A 17,330-nucleotide genomic window follows, 5' to 3' on the forward strand; every position below is an offset into this window, starting at 1 on the left:
GGCGGCGGGAGGCGGCGGGCAGCAGCTGCCAGCGGAGCCGAGCTGAGCTGAACCGAGCCCAGCTAAGCCCAGCCCAGCCCCGCCGAGCCCAGCCCGCAGCGCTCACCGCCCCTTTCCCTGCCCCGCTGCAGCCGCCACCGCCAGGTAAGGGGGTGCGATGGGGGGGGTGTCGGGGGGGGTGGGGTCCGGCTGGGTTCCCCCCAGCTCCGGCTGCGAAGGGTCTACTCTGCCGGGCAGCTCCCTCCTACAGCCGCCCGGACGGCGGGGCGAGGGGGTGGGTACACTCTCCCCAAGTGAGCCTCTAGCAAAAATCAAAAATCCCCCTTTAAAGCCGGGCCGGGGGGGCTGCGGAGAGCCTGGCCTGCCTGGAGGGCTCTGACCGCTACAGGGAAACGCAGCTGGATTTAACTCATGTCCCCCCTCTCTCTTCTCTTGTAGAACTGACATCTTCCGCATCTGCTGCAAAAAAATGGAAACCATGCATGAGCTGATCCCCTTCGCCAAAGAAATGCTCAGCCAGAAGCCCAACAGGAAGATGGTGAAGCTGTACGTGCTGGGCAGCGTGCTGGCCTTCCTCGGGGTGGTTATCGGCCTGGTGGAGACAGTGTGCAGCCCCTTCACCTCGGAAGGAAGGCTAGAGGAGGAGGAGGAGAAGACACCTGCCCCGAGGAGAGAGCAGATGCTTCCCCAGAAACAGGAGGATTTGATCTTGGAAAAGAGCAAGAAGCCGGGGGCGATGCCGAGGGCCCTGGTGACCCGGCAGCACGCGTCCTGAGAGCCCCGCAGCCGAGCGCGAGAGACTCTGCTGTCCTGTCCGAGCCGGTGGTGGTTCCAGCAAGAAGAGAGAAGGGGTGGCTGAAGGAGGAGACCGCAAGTGCAAGACTTGAAAGAAGCGAACGGTTTTATTTGCTGCTGTGCAGCAGTGGGGAAAAAATACCTTTTGTTGGTATAAAAACGTGCAAGATGCACAGCACGGTTTCTTATTTTTATTACAGATGCATTTTACAACATTTTGCAAAATCAATAAATATTTTATATGGTACCAATGCTCTCTAGCTGCATTTATTTTCAAAGCCTTCTCTTATTGATTTTGCAAAGAGGTTTCACTCATGCCTCTGGGAGTAGCTGGGGTATAACCAGGGAACAGCTGAGGGGGGCAGGTGCACCCTCCCAGTACAGCCCCCCCTCCCTGAGGCTGTGCTGGGAGCGAGGGGGTTGGAGTTTCCATACCTCTGGCAGCTGCTCCCTTCCAAAATGGGCCAACTGAGGTGGAGGGAGGAGGTGGCCTTTGTCTCACAAAGGTGACCAACACATGCCCTGAGTTGAGTTGTAATGGAGTTCTCTGGGTTTAGGGGCATGAATTCCTGTCTCTGCCACGGCCATACATGCCCAGAACTGTTAAATAAAAACCTGTCCAAGCCCCAGCAATCCTCTAACAGGCTACAGCTAAAAAACTTTTAAAAAATCTTCTGCCTTTCCTGGGCTCCTTCACAAACACACTTACAGACACCTAATTGGGCAGAATAATATTAGCTTCCAGTATTGTCGGGATGTCGCAGACAGAAAAACTGAAGCATGGAGAAACATTATGGCACAGTCAGCTTGGAGGGTGTGGAAACAGAGATCCAAGCTTCTGGGCATTGCCAGACTCATTAGAGGACTTTCACCTATTTAAAAATCTTTCCTGGGCTTAGTAAGAATCTGTTGCATTCAGGACTATGTCACAGTAGTCAAACAAACCCCCCAGACAGCTACAGCTGAAAGATCCCGACCACGCTACAGCAGGGAGAGATGTAGTCCCTGCCAGTGATGACAGAGGCAGAAAATCCCTCTTGATCTGCTCGATGGCCAAGACACAGCCAGGAGCAGGCTACACACCTCGCACAGACACCGGGAGGTGTACCTGCGATATGTCGCTTGACTAATGGTTGGACTAGGTGATTTTCAAGATCTTTTCCAACCTGGATGATTCTGTGATATGCCACTATCCAGCTAAAAGCAAAACGATACAAACAGGAGCAGATGATGGAAAGTGAAAAAGCACTGCCTGACAGCAGTGCCAAACGTATAGCTCCTCCCAGAGCTGCACATGTTAAGATCAGAATCTGAAAATACAGGAACACAGCTGACGTTCACCCTTACATTTTTGTAATACATAACCATGCAACATGTTTTGCTGACAATTATTTCTGACAAAAAAAACAGCAGCACATTGCGGAGGAGGAATCCTACTGAGTCTGCACAAAAACTCTGTTCAAGCTTTGAATCAAGTATAAAGTACCCTTGCCTCATGGGGAAAAGAGCAGAGTCCAATTAAATTAATAATAGCCTGTGAGAAATACTTCATTTAGTCCATAACCAAGCTTTCTGGTCTCTGGCAAGGTTGAACAATCTGACACTTCGTTGATACCAATGGAAATTCCATGGGCAAACATGAAAGGAGAATTCAGGCCTGAACAAAGTCATCAGCTGATGAGCATCCATCATCCCTCCCAGTTCCAGCTTTAAGCAGGTTACAGCTTGCAGCACAGCCTCAGGGATGGGGAAGGCTGACCTGGAATTCACCGCGGCACGCTTGGTGCACGGATAAACCAGGGACCTGAACGTCCGTGGCTTTATCAGGAGTGAAAATATGGCCAGGCCCGAGCTCTCGCACATTATCGCAATTCAGAAGCATCGCTGCTGCGGCAGGGCTAAACTGTTTATAAATGGATTAAACCGAGATGAAAATCACGTCTTTGTCCAAGGCAGCTGCAAACCCAGGTTGTCTTCACACCAGGTACGGGGCCTCCTCGCATCGTGCCAGCACCTTGCTGCCCACAGTCAACCAGTCACAGGGTTTATGAGCTTAAAGCAAAGAGGTTTGTGGAACAATCAAAATAGTTCCTCCTAAGACAGCTAACGGGATTAGACAGCTAAATCACGCGCTGCGCCGGTGGTTCTGGAGCCAACTCGGAAAAATCATGTCCTGCAGAAGACAATCTCCTGCCTCTTGACGCACTGCAAGCTCAGAGATCGTTACCTCCCACATATTGCCCCGCAAGGTCAGCCTGAGAGGTCAAGCCTACGCATTACCATTTCCACAGCGGATTGCACCGATATTGGACAGGACCAGCTCTCTGCAGAGCTAATTAGACACATATTAATGGCTGATTTTACCCCAATGACTATATAAAGTCTTACTTAAACCACTCAACGATAAATTCAGTGTGCATGGGGGTTTAGTAATCCATTTAACATCCCTTTAACAATGATGAATGACAGACTTGCCAGATGCAGTAGATTAAAAGGCTTCAGCAAACTTCCCTATCTTTAAACCACAGCAAGACTCTCCAAACCAGCCTGTTTCCCACCCCTATCTCCAGAGCCCTCTCACATCTGTATTTCGACACAACAAACTGCAGAAAGCCCTGGCCAGTACAACTGCCACAAACACAATCCCATGCAACCACCATCCACACACACTGGCAATGGAGCACAGCAGAGTCATTCTGAAAGCCTGTGTGTGAATTGTAACGAGAATTTTTAATTATAAGTACTGGGATATATCAGAGAGCAACCAGATGGAGTAAGATGTACAGTCAGTACTAGTTAGGACACCTCAGGCAAGCTTCAGTGTAGAAGCATATGGAGCACTTAAGACTGACTTAAACCAAAGTCCAGAGGGATAAGCTCTTGAGGAGGACCACACATTGCCCAAGGTGTGAGTTAGATTGCCGAGCGTCACATGAAGTTGATTTCTGCTACTGTCTTTTAAGACTTGTCAGAACTCAGCTTGCTTTAACCTGTAAATGGGACATTTTCCTGGTGCATTAAATCCTCAGGAAAACTGCAGCTGGCATGAAAACTGGTGAGTGTTTATCCCCATTCTGCAACACCTCTTCAAAGATCTTATTTCAGCTTGGAGTCATCCAGGCTTTCATCATGTGGAGTTGACGGCCACCTAAAACCCAGCAGCCCTCCCTCACAGGCCAATCTCTTCAAGGGCATGAGCCAAATATCTCGTCCTCACTCGATATTTGCAGTTTGGACTCTGGATGTTTCAAGAGCTGCCAGGCTAAAATTAGGGGCCCAGATAAGCCTATCAGCTTCTGCCATCCAACACCAAGGGCATCGGGAACATGGACAGTGGCCAAGACTTAAAGCAGCCACAGTACCAACAATCAAATATCAAAGGCAGCAATTCCCAATTTGGTCATGCAGGAAAAAAAATAAATTTTGTGCTTAGATATGCCTTAAACATCACAGTATTTTCTCTAAACCAGCAGCAAGTAGAAATATCATGTCAAATCAAACCCAGTCCTACGATCATCTTGAGTCTCCCTTGGGACCCGAGAGGGCATTTTTCAGGAGCGGTGCAGCCGTGACAGCAACGGCATTTGCAGGATGTTGGCACTGCCCGTGGGCTGTGTCCAGGAGCCACCACCCGAGGCAGGGAGCGGCCGTGCCAACACACACACACATCTGTCATGGCCCAGCAGCATCACGTTGACGCATACATCAGCCTAATGTGTGTATAACTGAGGGCAGCCCTTTATAATGGTGATATCCCATCTAAAGAAATTAATTAGATGTGTTGATGGTAAAGTATGCTGGGAGAGCTGGGTATGAGAAATAATGTTTCAATGTCTACTTGATAAAGGAAAACAAGAGGGGAGGAAAAAAAATATAATCCTCTGCATTTAACAAAGATTTAATAATGGGTTGAAAAAAAGCCAAATATCACTCAAAAGAGGAAAAAAAGAAGTGGCATCCCAGTTCCCACCAAGTGCTTTTGAGTCCCTGAGCTGCATGCACAAGCCTGCCCGAGCCCCAGCCCTGCCCTGGGACACGCTCCCTCCAGGCAGCACCCGGCTGGAGACCAGGCAGGGGCTCTGTACCAGCTCCCTTGTCTGCTGCCCTGCCAGTTTATTGTCAGAACAAGTTTCCTTCACATATTTGTTTCCTCCAAGGGAGCTCCAGGTAGCACTAAATGAAGAACCCCCCCCTGTGCGGAGCAGTTAGCACAACGCCGAGCATCACCCCTGGAAAAACACAGCTTCAAACAGATGAGCGATACCGAAGCGACCTGCGGCGGGGGGACACATCCAGGATAATTTGGGTGAAGCCATTTCAGCCACACTGGGCTGCTCCCCCTTGGCACGGCACCAGGCCCCCCCTCTGCCAAGGCGAGAAGGTTTGGCAGCAGCAGGGACAGGACCAGCTGCCATCAGAAAACACTTCTCCACAGTTGCCTCTTCCTGCCCTCCTCTCCCTTCCCTCACTCCCCGCCCCCAGGAAAAGGTTAAAAACAAGTTCTTAAGTTGCATACCGCAAAACAAACCCAGAAAAAGCTGCAAGTGGGAGTGAGGAGCAGCAGTGCCCTGGAAGGGTGACAGGCGGCCAAGAGCAAACCCACGGGCAGGAAAACGCAGCCAGATCTGGCAACTCCTGCTGCTGCCGCAGCCCCCAGCCCTCCTGGGGACCACGCCAGCACCCCCGGCCTTCATTTCCACACAGGACAGCCTGAATGGCACATCCACAAATTCTCTTTTATAAAAAGTTTAAGTTATGCTCAAAATATTCAGTATTTCAGTCCTTTATTATCAGCTACTTTGTTTCGCACAAAACCCCAAACCAAACCCTCCATTCTCGTTAACACATCGGCAACGCAAGCGCAGCGTTTGGCCCCCGTACCGCCCGCCCGCCTCCAGCCCGTCTCCCCGCACCGACGCGGAGCAAAGAGCACGATACCTTCCCGACACGCTTGCAGACGGCGCACAAAGGTTGACAGTTATTGCTTTATTGCAGTATCCTAACGCTAGCAATAAACAAGATCTGAAAAGAGCCTCTCTCCCTGCCAGCAACACAGACAACATCACAGCTGAAGGAAGGTTAATTAGTTCATTTTTTTTTCAAGCCAAGGAATGAAACAGCTGTCCCATGATCCTGACCTAAGTTCAAAGCAAAGGGAGGCAGGAAAAGGCAGAGTGTTACCTGACCAAGTGTGGGTGGAGTACTTCTTACTGGAGGGAAAGTTGAGACTGAAGTAGAAAGGCAAAAAAGAAAAAAATTATAAAGCAGAAGCAATGCTAGAGAGCTCCACTGCCCTACCAGCTGTGCCATTAAATTAAATCATCCTTATATTAAAGCTGCAATAGGGGGAAAAGAAAAATTAATCTTTAAATAGTTCTTTCTGGCTGGTCATGGTAGAGGGGTCCAAGTGGGACAACCACAGCATTGTGCCCACGTAAATCAGAGCATGGTGCAGCCCCTGCGCTGCGGAGGAGGCTCCTGTCCTGGCAAACACGGCTCTCCCTGCGGTGAAGGCAGAGGCTCCATCCAGCGAGGCAGGTCCAGGAGCGCAGGAAGGGCCCCCAGTGTGTCCCCAGCCCAGCAGCACAGCAGGTGCTGGTGCTCCACAATGAAGATCCCAGCGCCAGACCAAGGCTGGAACATAGTTTATACCTGTTGCGTAAGATCGATGGCATTGAATGTGCTGCTGCTGAGACTCAGGGAGCTAGCGGATGTTATGCATTTTTTCCTCAGAATATATTCACTTAAAAGTAAGAACAAAGCTCCTGCAAAACTCGAAGCAGGAACCACAGAAGCAAGGACACGTTTCTGTGCAGAAAACAAAATTCAGTATTTCATTCTCTGTGCCTGAATGGCCCCTCGGAGGGTTGCACCCCTGGCGATCGGTTCAGCTCAGCCCCCACTCCCTCATCTGCTCACAGGAGTCGGTAGGGATAAAAAAAATAAACCTTGCCTCAGCAAAGCATTTTTGGGGCTGGTACGTGCTGCCAGGCCCCTGCTGCCCAGCATCCCAGCGGCAGGCAGCTGCTTTGGGGTGGGAACGCCAGGGGAGCAAAGGACTTTATCTGCCACACGACCCCCCGCAGCAGCAGCAGCCCCCGGTGCCTGACCCGCTGCGAGCGACCGGACCCAGACTGCATCCCCGCGTGCACCCACGGACAGTGCCAGCAGGAATAAAAGGCAATGTTTGACCACCTGCACTAGGCTGCCTCTGATGTTCTCGAAGTGAAACTTGACGCTGCTCAGCAAAGACACACCTCTTCCAGGGTGTTGTGCAAAATTCTGCATTTTAACGTAGGACAGGAAATATGAAAAGAGCCGGGCAGAACCCAAACGGCACTGCTGGTTAGGCCGAGGCTTGCCAGCTCCAGCGGGGAGCAAATCAAAGGGTTTGCTTCACTTATCCATCCACCCGTGATTTTCCAGTGCTTTGGAAGCTGCAGTGCCTTCGGTAACAGGTTTTTAAGTGTTGGCATTGCTGCTTCCCTCTGGAGCAGCTCTGCAGAGGGTTTTTTTTCCCTCCCTTCTCTCTCATGCTTTATTTCCTGACTCCACAGTGGGATGGGTCGGTTGCAAAAGATTCTCATTCCCTTTTTGGGATTGGTTTTGGCCTTCTGGTTTTATTCTGCGAGGGAGAATTTCAAACCAGGTAAGTATTAAAAGTGAATTTGTCTTTAAGGAAGAATATTAAGTCACATTTGAGTGTTTTGCATAGAAACTGTACAGAGCTTGGACCAAACCATGTCCGAGGCTCTGTGTGGTGGCTGATACTGGAAAGTTGTTTTAACTTTGATTTGAAATCAAACTGAGCCAGTAATATGCAGAAATAATTCCTGAGGGAGCAGGTGAGGCAGGGGGTCTGAGACAGAGAGGGCTCCCTTTTCCAGCATGTAGCAGAATTTATAAGCATGGCTTTTAAATGTTCAATTTTAAGTTTTGAAGCATGCACATAGTGGATGATTTTTTATTACAAAATAGTTGGGGTGTTTGTAAATTGTGTCTGACTTGGGGAAAAAACCACCGACAGAGTCGAGCACTGTCCCCGGGTCACTGCATCCAGCGAGGAGCAGCAGCTGCTCCGCAGCACAGCTCTTCCCAGCAGATGGAAGAGACATCCTGGTGCCGGGTGCTTTGTGCTTCCAGGCTCACTTTGCTTCCAATTAACTACTTACTCTGAAGGGCATTAGGGGATTTTTTTAATTATTATTTTTTTAAATAGCGTTTGGATAAATTAAATCCCTGTGCCTCGGTCCCCAGAGATGCTGAAAGGGAAACGGGTGATTGTCACCGGAGCAAGCACTGGGATTGGCGAGCAGATGGCTTATCACCTGGCACGGATGGGGTCCCACATTTTGATCACAGCACGGACAGAGGCCAAGCTCCAGAAAGTAAATGGCAAGCTGAGCACTCACACATGCACGCTCACGGCGGTGCACAAACACACACATGAAGGCCAGTCTCACATCACAGGTACATGCACGGATATACCACAGGTAACTGCCAGGGCACAAACACCAGATAGGCAGTTCTGTCCACGGGTGCACATACTTGTGCTGTCTGGGGCTCCTGCGTGCACAGAAATCCCTCTCCTGCAGACACAGGCACTCCGCATCGCACATATTTGAACTCGCTTCGTTCTGCATACACATCCCCATACGCACAGGCTCCCTCAGCACACACACACCCTCATTCCACTCCAGTGATATACAAGCTCCTGCTCACTCTACACGCATGCAATTCCGGCACAGACTGCACCGAGAGAGCGCCAGACTGCCTTGGGCAACGCATTCACCAAAGGAATAATTTTTTATGTTCCCTTTGAAGCTTAAAAGGCTCCAAACATACTCCCGAAACTCCAAACCACTGTTTTAAGGCAGGGACACATCACAGGGAGCCCAGACACCCTCTTTTGCTACCACGCCAGGCTTCCCAGGGCAGGGAAAGGGGTTTCTGACACATCGTGTTGGTGTGGCAGGTGGTGGAGCGGTGCCTGGAGCTGGGGGCAGCCTCGGCGCGGTACGTCAGCGGCACCATGGAGGACATGGCCTTCGCCGAGCACGTGGTGAAGGAGGCAGAGGCCTCCCTGGGTACGTTTATAGCCTGTTCTCCGCAAATGGCGGTGGGACATCACATCTTGCTTTGGCTGTGCTGCTTTTTGCCACGTGCCCACTAAAAAAAGCTGGAGAGATGGAGACAGGGTGAGACAGGAGAGATTTTTCTCTAATTCTGCCCTTCGCAGTCCCGCTTGTCTGCCTGGCTTCATCACTCCAGCTCAAGCTGAACTACGCTCTCGATTTCAGCACTGTGCTTGCATGATATCCTGTTCAGTATCATAATCCTGGATTTCATCACCCCCAGCTACTGTGGTCTGAAACTGTCCATCAGGCCCACAGCAGCCTTGCTTTTGTGGCCATGGGTCATGGCTATGGAAATGCAATATTTCAGCTCATTGTGGAGTGCTCCCTCTCCCACCCCGGACCCACAGACAACTTAAGGGTGATCTCCCTTGTGTCATGGTATTTATGTTTTGAACCAGGGGAAAAAAAAAAAAAAAAAAAAAATCACAACAAAATTGTTACTGGCAGCCACCATTCTGACTATATCCCTACTCCAGAGATAACAGGCCACAGCTCTGACCCAAAAATTTTTTTTTTTAAATTATGTTTATTCTGCTCCCAGGATAGGCCGTTTTGCTGGTTGTAGCCCTCTCCCCCAAGCACTAATGCTTGCTCCTCTGCTTGCAGGGGGCCTAGACATGCTGATTCTTAATCACGTTGGCACATCGTACTTTGGTTATTTCGATGGGGACGTTGGGCACGTACGAAAGCTCCTGGAGATCAACTTCCTCAGCTACGTGGCAATGACCGTGTCTGCCCTGCCCATGCTGAAGGAGAGCGAGGGCAGCATCGTGGTGGTTTCATCCATGGCGGGTGAGTGGGGAGAGAGGTAGGTGACGTGGAATTCAGTCAAAAGACACCATGGGCTGACATTCAGAAGCAAGTAGGATGCAGAGACACCAGGCATCCTAAAGGATCCATAACTGCTTAACACACTCAAACTTCAAAACAACCCAAAATATATTTTCTTGATGGAATGTGTTCTCTGATGCAAGCCAATCGCCCCAGCTTGCTTTTTGACCAGCCTTGTAATTAAACCCCCCCACCCTGGTGTCAGGCTCATTAGAGCAGCAGAGCTCCTATACCCCCAGTTTTCTGAAGAGAAGTGGAAATGTGGTAACTTCTCACTGCATTGCTTTTCTGACTGTTCATCTTGGTTTGGTAGGTCAAGTTCCTGCTAATATTTGGAGAGTGAGTTATTGACTGACTCTATTCACAAAAACATAACTCTGTTCTAATGAATTTCTGTTAAGTCAGGAAACTAAATTACTAACAGATGTCTGCACTCCCAGCCAGTACGCTGGGTATTCTTCCGGTGATCCGCTTCGCTCAGTATCCAGAGACAGGGGTTTAAACTTGGCTCTATCTCTCCCCGCTGAGGGTTTCAGAGTTACTGCGGGTTGCTCACACCCCGAGCAGAGACATGAACCATGGCGTTGGCCTTAAGGCCTTAAAAGAGCTGGAAGCCGACAGGAATATTTGTAATGCTGCTGTTCGGGTGCCAGGATGACATTTCACTAACAGTAAACTCCCTTTGAGTAACATACTTTATCTGATGAAGGGAAAAACAGAGGTTTAAGCAGAGCAGCTTTCTGCGTTATAACGAAACTTCACTCTGTGTCCAGGTAAAGTTGGCTTTCCCTTCACGGTCCCCTACTCTGCAACTAAGTTTGCCTTGGACGGATTTTTCAGCTCCCTGAGGCAGGAATTCAGCATTCAGAGCGTCAATGTCTCCATCACACTCTGCATCCTCGGCTTCATCGATACTGGTAAGAGGAGTGCTGTTTGATCAGGGCGATCATGGGCCAAGCATCCATCCCCATCCCTGTGTCCTACCCTGCCCTTCACCTCCTTCTGCCACCGCCTCTCCCCCTTCACCTCTGCCACTCTTCCTCCAGCCCTGCCATAGCATGAGCACGTGCAACACACGCTTGTGTCTCTTGGGGATCCTACTAAAAAACAGTCTCAGAACTCCGTTCTTTCCCCATGCTACATAAAACCAGCTGCCACATACAGGCTGGGATGTGCTAATTGCCTGTCAGGCTGTGCCAGCCCCCCCCCCACCCCCATTAATCCCATCCACTGATGCCACAGCGATGCGTGGGGGGTGCAGGCACGTGGTGCAGGCAGCGGGGAGGAACTCGGGCTCTTGAATTTACCCCGTTCCGATGCGCGTCCCACTAGGTCCCATTTGAACAAACAGTTTGCAGGCCCCTCTCTCCCCCCCCACCCTGCCTCACATGAACCGAGATGGCCTTCCTCTGCCCCCCGCTTTGCTCCTCTGTTCCCCCCCGGTTTGACCCCCAGTTCACCCCCCAGTTTGACCCTCAGTTTGCTCCTCTGGCCTCCCCAGTTTGCTCCTCCAGCCTTCAGCCCCCCGTTTGTCCCTTCGTTCACCCCCAGCCCCCTGGTTTTCCCCCCTGCTTCATCCCCCAAGTTTGCTCCTCAGCCCCCTCGTTTGACACCCAGTTTGCCTCCCCAATTTACTCCTCTGCCCCCCAGTTTGACCCTCTGCTTGCTCCTCTGCCTCCTGGTTTGCTCCTCCACCCCACAGCCCCCCAGTTCGCCCCCCCCAGTTTGCTTCTTGACCCCCTGGTTTGACCCCCAGTTTGCTCCGCTGCCCCCAGTTCACACCTCCGCCCCTCAGCCCCCCCAGTTCACACCCCAGTTTGCTCCTCGGCCCCCTGACCCCCCCCAGTTCGCCCCCCGGCTCGCTCCTCGCCCCCCCCTCCCCGGTGTGTCCCCCGGTTCGCTCCCTGCCCCGCGGCCTGACGGCCCGTTCCGGCGCAGAGCGCGCGGTGCGCGCGGCGGGGGCGCTGCTGGCGGCGGTACCTGCGCCCCGCGCCGAGTGCGCGCTGGAGATCCTGAAGGGGGCGGCGCTGCGCCGGCGCGAGCTCTACTACCGGTACGGCTCCACGCGGCTGCCGCTGCTGCTGCGCGACTGGGCCGCGGAGCTGCTCGACTACCTGGTGCGGAGCCGCTACCGGCTGGACGGACCCGGGGGGGGGCCCTCGCCCCCCGCCGCGCCTTCGCTGAGCCGTAACTAACGGCGGGGGACGCGGCGGGAGGGCCCCGCGGTGCAGCACCCACCCGCGCCGGCGGGGCGGGCCCGGGACACCGCCCCCCCGCCCAGCTCTTCGGGGAGCTCACGGGTCCGGTCTGCCCCGGAGCACCTCGGCCCCTTCCCCCGGCTGGGGAGGAGGAGGAACAAACGAATTCCGAAATAAAAATTACTAACCGAAGAGCTTTGTGTGTTCCGTGGGGTGTTTGAGCCCCTTTCTGCACCACTAAACGCTGCTGTAAACGGGCCCAACCCCACCACCTGCACAGTTTGACACCTGGTTTGCCCCCCAGTTTGACCCTCTGCTTGCTCCTCTGCCCCCTGGTTTGCTCCTCCACCCCGCAGCCCCCCAGTTCGCCCCCCCACCTTGCAATAATCCATCTCATTTTAGGAATAACTCTCTTCCAGCCTATTAGTTCATTGGCCAGATTAAATGCAAGTTTTTACCCCAAGCAAAGCTTTCTCAACTTGGCAGACAGTTTCTGACACCGGCACTGTAACTGGGAAATGCCTCCGAGACACACGGAGCTGCCGCGTCACTGCCCTGAGCCGAGGGCTCGGGCCCAGGAGCTGAAGGCGAAACCCAAGCCCCAGCCTGCAGCGAGCTCTGCGCTGCTGCCCCGGCCCTGGCAGCCCGAGCTGATGCACTGACATGTGCCACGGTTCTGGCCACTCCAGCACTAACTGGTACCTGTCCCAAGACTAAGCAAGGCAAAACTTCCCTAAACCCATCCCACAGAAGCACTCCCCAGGATTGGTTTGCGCCTCACTTTCTAAAGGAAAGCGGGGACTGGCATTTCTGTTCTCCTTATCCTGAGGTCACTTACACAAACCAGTCCCCACAGAGGGGGTCTTGCCCTTTAAGCATTTCAGAAAATTATTTGCAAACCCTTTCACCATACGCCCAGGCAGGTGCTGAGCAGTGCTACAGACAATGCTTCTGAGAGCTGAAGATCTTTATTACTCATCCACTCGGCTTTTTTGCTGCCTTTTGCCATCAGTGGATTCCTCAAGACGAGCACATTTTTTCAGGTGTAAGAGCCACCCAATAAACCGTCAGTGTTACACCAATGGTGGTATCACATAGGGTAAGACAGAAGCACTGATAAGGGTCTAAAACCACAAGTTTCTCCGGCCCTGCTCTCTAGATGTTCCTGTGAGCCTGTACCACAGTGATACTGCTGACTGATAATCCTTGCAGCAGCCAGCGGGGAAGGGAAGCGTTTCCCCTGTTTTAGATGTGGAGTGGAGAGAGAGAAGGATGTCCATCCCATGGAGGTCTGCCCTGAGGGGACACAAGTGTCCCAGCACAAAGGCAGCCACCAAAACACACGCCCACTGCTCTACAGAGCTGTGCCTTCCCTTCACCACTCTCAAACACACCTGAAACTCCAGGCAGGACAAGGGTGCAAAGGGACAGCCTAAAGTCCAAAGCAACTCCCTCCTTTAGGTTAATGTTTGCTAAATCACAGGAAGTGCAAAGAAAAGGTCCAACAGATACCGGCAAACTTGTACAAGATAAGAACCAGTTCAAAACTGCTATCGCTCCCAGCCCCATTTGCAACCTGCTGACACATCCACCTCCCCGCGGTCAGCGCCGCGGAGTCTGCCTCACTCCTGCCTGCGCTTTTGCGGAGGGATGGGTCTGCTCCTGAAGATTTTCATCCCCTTGCTGGGACTGGCGCTGGCTCTTTATTTTTATTCAGCACCTGAGAATTTCAATGAAGGTAAGTCATAGGAAAAAAAATCACGCTTTAAAAGCACAATCAGCAAGGCTGCTGCCGGCAGCAGCGTGTGCCTGCGCAGAAGAGCGCAGGCCATTGGAAGGGTCAGAGCGCAGCGGGAAAAGTCAAAGGGCAGGAGGGCTGAGGGCTCGGAGGGGGTCACAGCCAGGCCCTGGCATGGGGCCTCAGAGCACCCTGTGCTGCACAGGAACGCTCACGGGATTACACTGGGCCTGCTGGGACACACAGTAAGCGTCTGATCTCAGTGAATTGTTTAGGAAACGTGCAGTTTTCCACTTTAAACATTTAATCCTTTTATTAGTCAACTCCTGCCACTTCCAAAAGCCGCTCCCAAGACCAGACCAGATGCAGAGCTTGAACCTTGCATGTGCTCCCCACTAAACTGGGATTAACGCCCAGACTCCAGTCGGGGTCTGTGCGAGCAGGGCAGCTCCCCATGCCCAGAGCCAAGGGGTGGCAGGGGCCGAGAGGAGCCGCAGTGCCCGCGTGTGGGGGCTCTGCCAGCTCTGAGCTCTGTGCCCTCCTCTCCAGAGATGCTCCGGGGTAAGCGGGTGATCGTGACGGGAGCCAGCAGCGGCATCGGAGAGCAGGTGGCATATCACCTGGCGCGCATGGAGGCCCACCTACTGCTCACGGCACGGACGGAGGCCAAGCTGCAGAAAGTAAATGGCAAGCAGAGCGTGTCGGGCTGGCAAAACACATTTGCAATCCAGAAGTCCACAGGCAGAGAGAATGCGGATATTCACCCCAGCACGGGCACACGGGGATGGCAGACACCCTACAGATGAACCCAGCATTTCCCCAGCATGAGCCTGGTCTAACACACACACACCCCGCAACAAATTGCATTTTCAATGCTGACAGCACAACGTTTCTTCCCCCGCAGTCTTCAGCTGTGAATTCTGATCTTCACCACCAAGGACAACACTAGCCTGCCCAAGTCCTGGTCTGATCAACCCTTGCCCTTTCTCAAAGTCTGAACTGGTTTTGCATCCTGTATACAACAATCAAAATTAAGCAATCATGTCCCTATTGATAAATACTAAATATTTGGCTCAGATGTGCCATTGTTTAACTCTGCAGCCAGAAACATTTCACTGAGCAAGGCTTCTCCTCCCATGAAGGGAGGAGGGTTTCCAGTGGGACAGGGAGATGCGCTGCCCACCCACCCCTAGACAGCACCAGCCTTTGTGGGACAGGGGCGCCTGTGGGAAGGGAGTCCCTGGACACTAACACTGTTCTCGCGGTTGCTGCAGGTTGTGGAGCGGTGCCTCGAGCTGGGTGCTGCCTCCGCCCGCTACGTGAGCGGCTCCATGGAGGACACCACATTCCCCGCAGTGGTGGTGAGGGAGGCTGAGAACACCTGGGGTAGGTGGTGGGGAGCTGCCCCTCCTCACTCCCCAACACACCCCACGCTACATTTCGGGGCCATCCCTGCCACCGAGAAGCTGCTTTGTTTTTTGATGCTGGGTGCTAATAGCGAACGTGCTCTGCTTGCAGGAGGCCTCGATATGCTCATCCTAAATCACATTGGTTACAGCTACTTCAACTACTTCAACGGGGATGTTGGGCAAGTACGAAAGCTCCTGGAGACCAACTTCCTCAGTTACGTGGCAATGACCGTATCTGCCCTGCCCATGCTGAAGGAGAGCGAGGGCAGCATCGTTGTCGTTTCATCCGTGGCGGGTGAGCACACAAGGGGCTGGGCTCTCCCTGCCCACATCCCTTCCTCTGCCTGCGAGGGATCCCTGCTGCGGCTCTTCTTCAAAACACAGCATAAGGACCATAAGGCAGAAAGCCACCCCACCGGGAGTTGGGATCAGCATATGTTTATATCCTCGATGCACAATTCAAGTCCTCTGGGGGATTTATATTGTGTGTCCCGTCCCACTAGTCACCTTCATGCACTGCAGTCGATGGTGCACCACTGCAGGTTATGTGCCTGGCCACATATTACATGTGCATTCGCTGTATATATGCGGGAATACAACAACAGTATCACCCACAACTGAAGGTACTTCATGCCATTGTATGCCATATGTTACATTTCAAACATTCCTGCATTCGTTTATTTCTCTTAAGCATTTGTGGCAGCTTATTCTGTCACCCTAAATCACAATATTGTAGCTACTTGAAGGGCAAGAGGAAGGAAGAGCCATGCAGCCTTGTGTCTGCCCAGTGTACAAACGCTGACGTTGTGTCTCTGCTTCAGGTAAAATTGGCTCCCCGTTTGCCGCTTCCTATTCTGCAACTAAGTTTGCCTTAGAGGGATTTTTCAGCTCCTTGCGACATGAATTCATCATAGACAAGGTCAACGTCTCCATCACACTCTGCATCCTGGGCTACATCAACACAGGTAAGCTCAGCATCGCTGGGGCCCCGTGTTCCCAGACAGAGCCGAGCCACCACCCTCCCTGTGGCCCTGGGGTGCTCAGCACGGCGCTTTGCCACTGCGCAACTGGGACCCCAACTCTTTCAAAAGCGTGGCCTGGGACCTCTGACTCTGCTGTCCTTGCAGTAAACCCAGGGGAGGTGGGGATTCCGTCCTATGGTCACTCAGGAGGTGGAAAGGAATGGGAAGGCTATCACTATAATTGTTATTCATTTGAACTATTCTAAGCCTTGTTAAGTAGGTCTGATCCCCAGAGCTTGTTGGTTTGTTAGAGGAAGCTGCAGACACCCCAACTGAGCCGGTGGTGCCTGTGGCAGCCCCTCCATCTGACACTGCTCCTCCCTCCCTCCCTGTCATCCCGTCTCCCCAGAAAACGCCGTGCAAGCGATCTCCCACGTCATCCGGAGCACACCAGCGCCCAAGGAGGAGTGCGCGCTGGAAATCATCAGGAGCGGGGCGCTGCGCCAGCGGGAGCTGCACTACCCAGCCGGGGCAGTGGGCAGCCTGCTCCTCCTCCGGAACATAGCCCCCGACTTACTCGACTCCTTCATCAGGAGCAACTATGAGGTGGAAAACATCAGAAGAACATAGCCCCTGGGGTGGCGAACGCTCCGGGACACCTTGGGCCAGGCACGAGGGATTTGGGTGTTAAATCCAGCTACTCGAGTGCCCTTTCCCATGGCACTGGGGCACTGGGGCAGCCCCTGGCAACCTGAGACAGGACACACCAGAAGCCTGTAACACGCAGCGTGAAATTGTCCTTTTCAGTAATGAACTCTTTGCAACTGGCTTTTTCCGACCAAGAGGCACTTCAGAGAGGCTCCTGGCAGCAGGATCTGCTGCCAGTGTCTTGCTCACCAGCAGGTTTTCCTGCTTGACCTCCAGAAACTGCTCCCCTACCAAAAGCCGCGAAGGCAGCGGTGCCGAGCGCTGCGGGAAGCGAGCTGAGCCTCGGCCCAGCACAAGGATTCGGGCCAAGCAGCACAAACCACCCAAAGGCACAAGAGGGTCTTTGAACCAGGAAATTTTTTGTCATGTATCCCTTCTAGGCTGATCTTTGTAAAAATAAACCCTACGTTACTTTCCAAGATCTCTGCTTTTCCTTGTGTTCCTTTCCCACGTGCATAGGCACAGAGCCCTTACCAGCGCCCAGCTGGTTAAACCGACCTCCCTGCGTGATTTGCATTAATGCAGCTTTCACTTCTCTAAAGACCTTAACG

General features: G+C 52.7%; 3 protein-coding genes across 4 annotated transcripts; all 3 read left to right on the plus strand.

The window, feature by feature from the left end:
- Positions 1 to 1,042, plus strand: G0S2 (G0/G1 switch 2). Its single transcript, XM_074893476.1, has 2 exons — positions 1 to 144; positions 439 to 1,042. The coding sequence occupies exon 2, from the start codon at positions 470 to 472 to the stop codon at positions 773 to 775; it is 306 nt and encodes a 101-aa protein (XP_074749577.1). The 5' UTR covers positions 1 to 144; positions 439 to 469; the 3' UTR covers positions 776 to 1,042.
- A 6,067-nt stretch (positions 1,043 to 7,109) lies between these two features.
- Positions 7,110 to 12,154, plus strand: LOC141954458 (11-beta-hydroxysteroid dehydrogenase 1-like). Of its 2 annotated transcripts, XM_074894018.1 has the most exons (7): positions 7,110 to 7,246; positions 7,353 to 7,444; positions 8,053 to 8,183; positions 8,771 to 8,882; positions 9,540 to 9,725; positions 10,538 to 10,681; positions 11,703 to 12,154. In XM_074894018.1, the coding sequence occupies exons 2-7, from the start codon at positions 7,357 to 7,359 to the stop codon at positions 11,957 to 11,959; spliced, it is 918 nt and encodes a 305-aa protein (XP_074750119.1). In that variant the 5' UTR covers positions 7,110 to 7,246; positions 7,353 to 7,356; the 3' UTR covers positions 11,960 to 12,154. The 2 variants fall into 2 exon arrangements, with proteins under 2 accessions (XP_074750119.1, XP_074750120.1); XM_074894019.1 differs by lacking the exon at positions 7,110 to 7,246 and having other exon boundaries at positions 7,429 to 7,444; positions 8,015 to 8,183.
- A 1,342-nt stretch (positions 12,155 to 13,496) lies between these two features.
- LOC141954459 (11-beta-hydroxysteroid dehydrogenase 1-like) lies at positions 13,497 to 17,201 on the plus strand. The gene is made up of 6 exons (XM_074894021.1): positions 13,497 to 13,700; positions 14,250 to 14,380; positions 14,975 to 15,086; positions 15,219 to 15,404; positions 15,931 to 16,074; positions 16,481 to 17,201. Exons 1-6 carry the CDS (start codon positions 13,613 to 13,615, stop codon positions 16,699 to 16,701), a joined length of 882 nt encoding a protein of 293 aa, XP_074750122.1. The 5' UTR covers positions 13,497 to 13,612; the 3' UTR covers positions 16,702 to 17,201.
- The last annotated feature ends 129 nt before the right edge of the window (positions 17,202 to 17,330 follow it).

Source organism: Strix uralensis, chromosome 24 (genome assembly GCF_047716275.1).
Source record: "Strix uralensis isolate ZFMK-TIS-50842 chromosome 24, bStrUra1, whole genome shotgun sequence".
NCBI lineage: Eukaryota > Metazoa > Chordata > Aves > Strigiformes > Strigidae > Strix > Strix uralensis.

Excerpts from the sequence above, each read along its gene's own strand:
- LOC141954459 (XM_074894021.1), top strand. The coding sequence starts at position 13,613 with ATGGGTCTGCTCCTGAAGATTTTCATCCCCTTGCTGGGACTGGCGCTG. Across the intron at positions 13,701-14,249 it reads ACCTGAGAATTTCAATGAAG|AGATGCTCCGGGGTAAGCGG; the intron begins GTAAGTCATAGG and ends CCTCCTCTCCAG. Across the intron at positions 15,087-15,218 it reads GGAGGCTGAGAACACCTGGG|GAGGCCTCGATATGCTCATC; the intron begins GTAGGTGGTGGG and ends CTCTGCTTGCAG.
- LOC141954458 (XM_074894018.1), top strand. The coding sequence starts at position 7,357 with ATGGGTCGGTTGCAAAAGATTCTCATTCCCTTTTTGGGATTGGTTTTG. Across the intron at positions 7,445-8,052 it reads GAGGGAGAATTTCAAACCAG|AGATGCTGAAAGGGAAACGG; the intron begins GTAAGTATTAAA and ends CTCGGTCCCCAG. Across the intron at positions 8,184-8,770 it reads CAGAGGCCAAGCTCCAGAAA|GTGGTGGAGCGGTGCCTGGA; the intron begins GTAAATGGCAAG and ends TTGGTGTGGCAG.
- G0S2 (XM_074893476.1), top strand. The coding sequence starts at position 470 with ATGGAAACCATGCATGAGCTGATCCCCTTCGCCAAAGAAATGCTCAGC.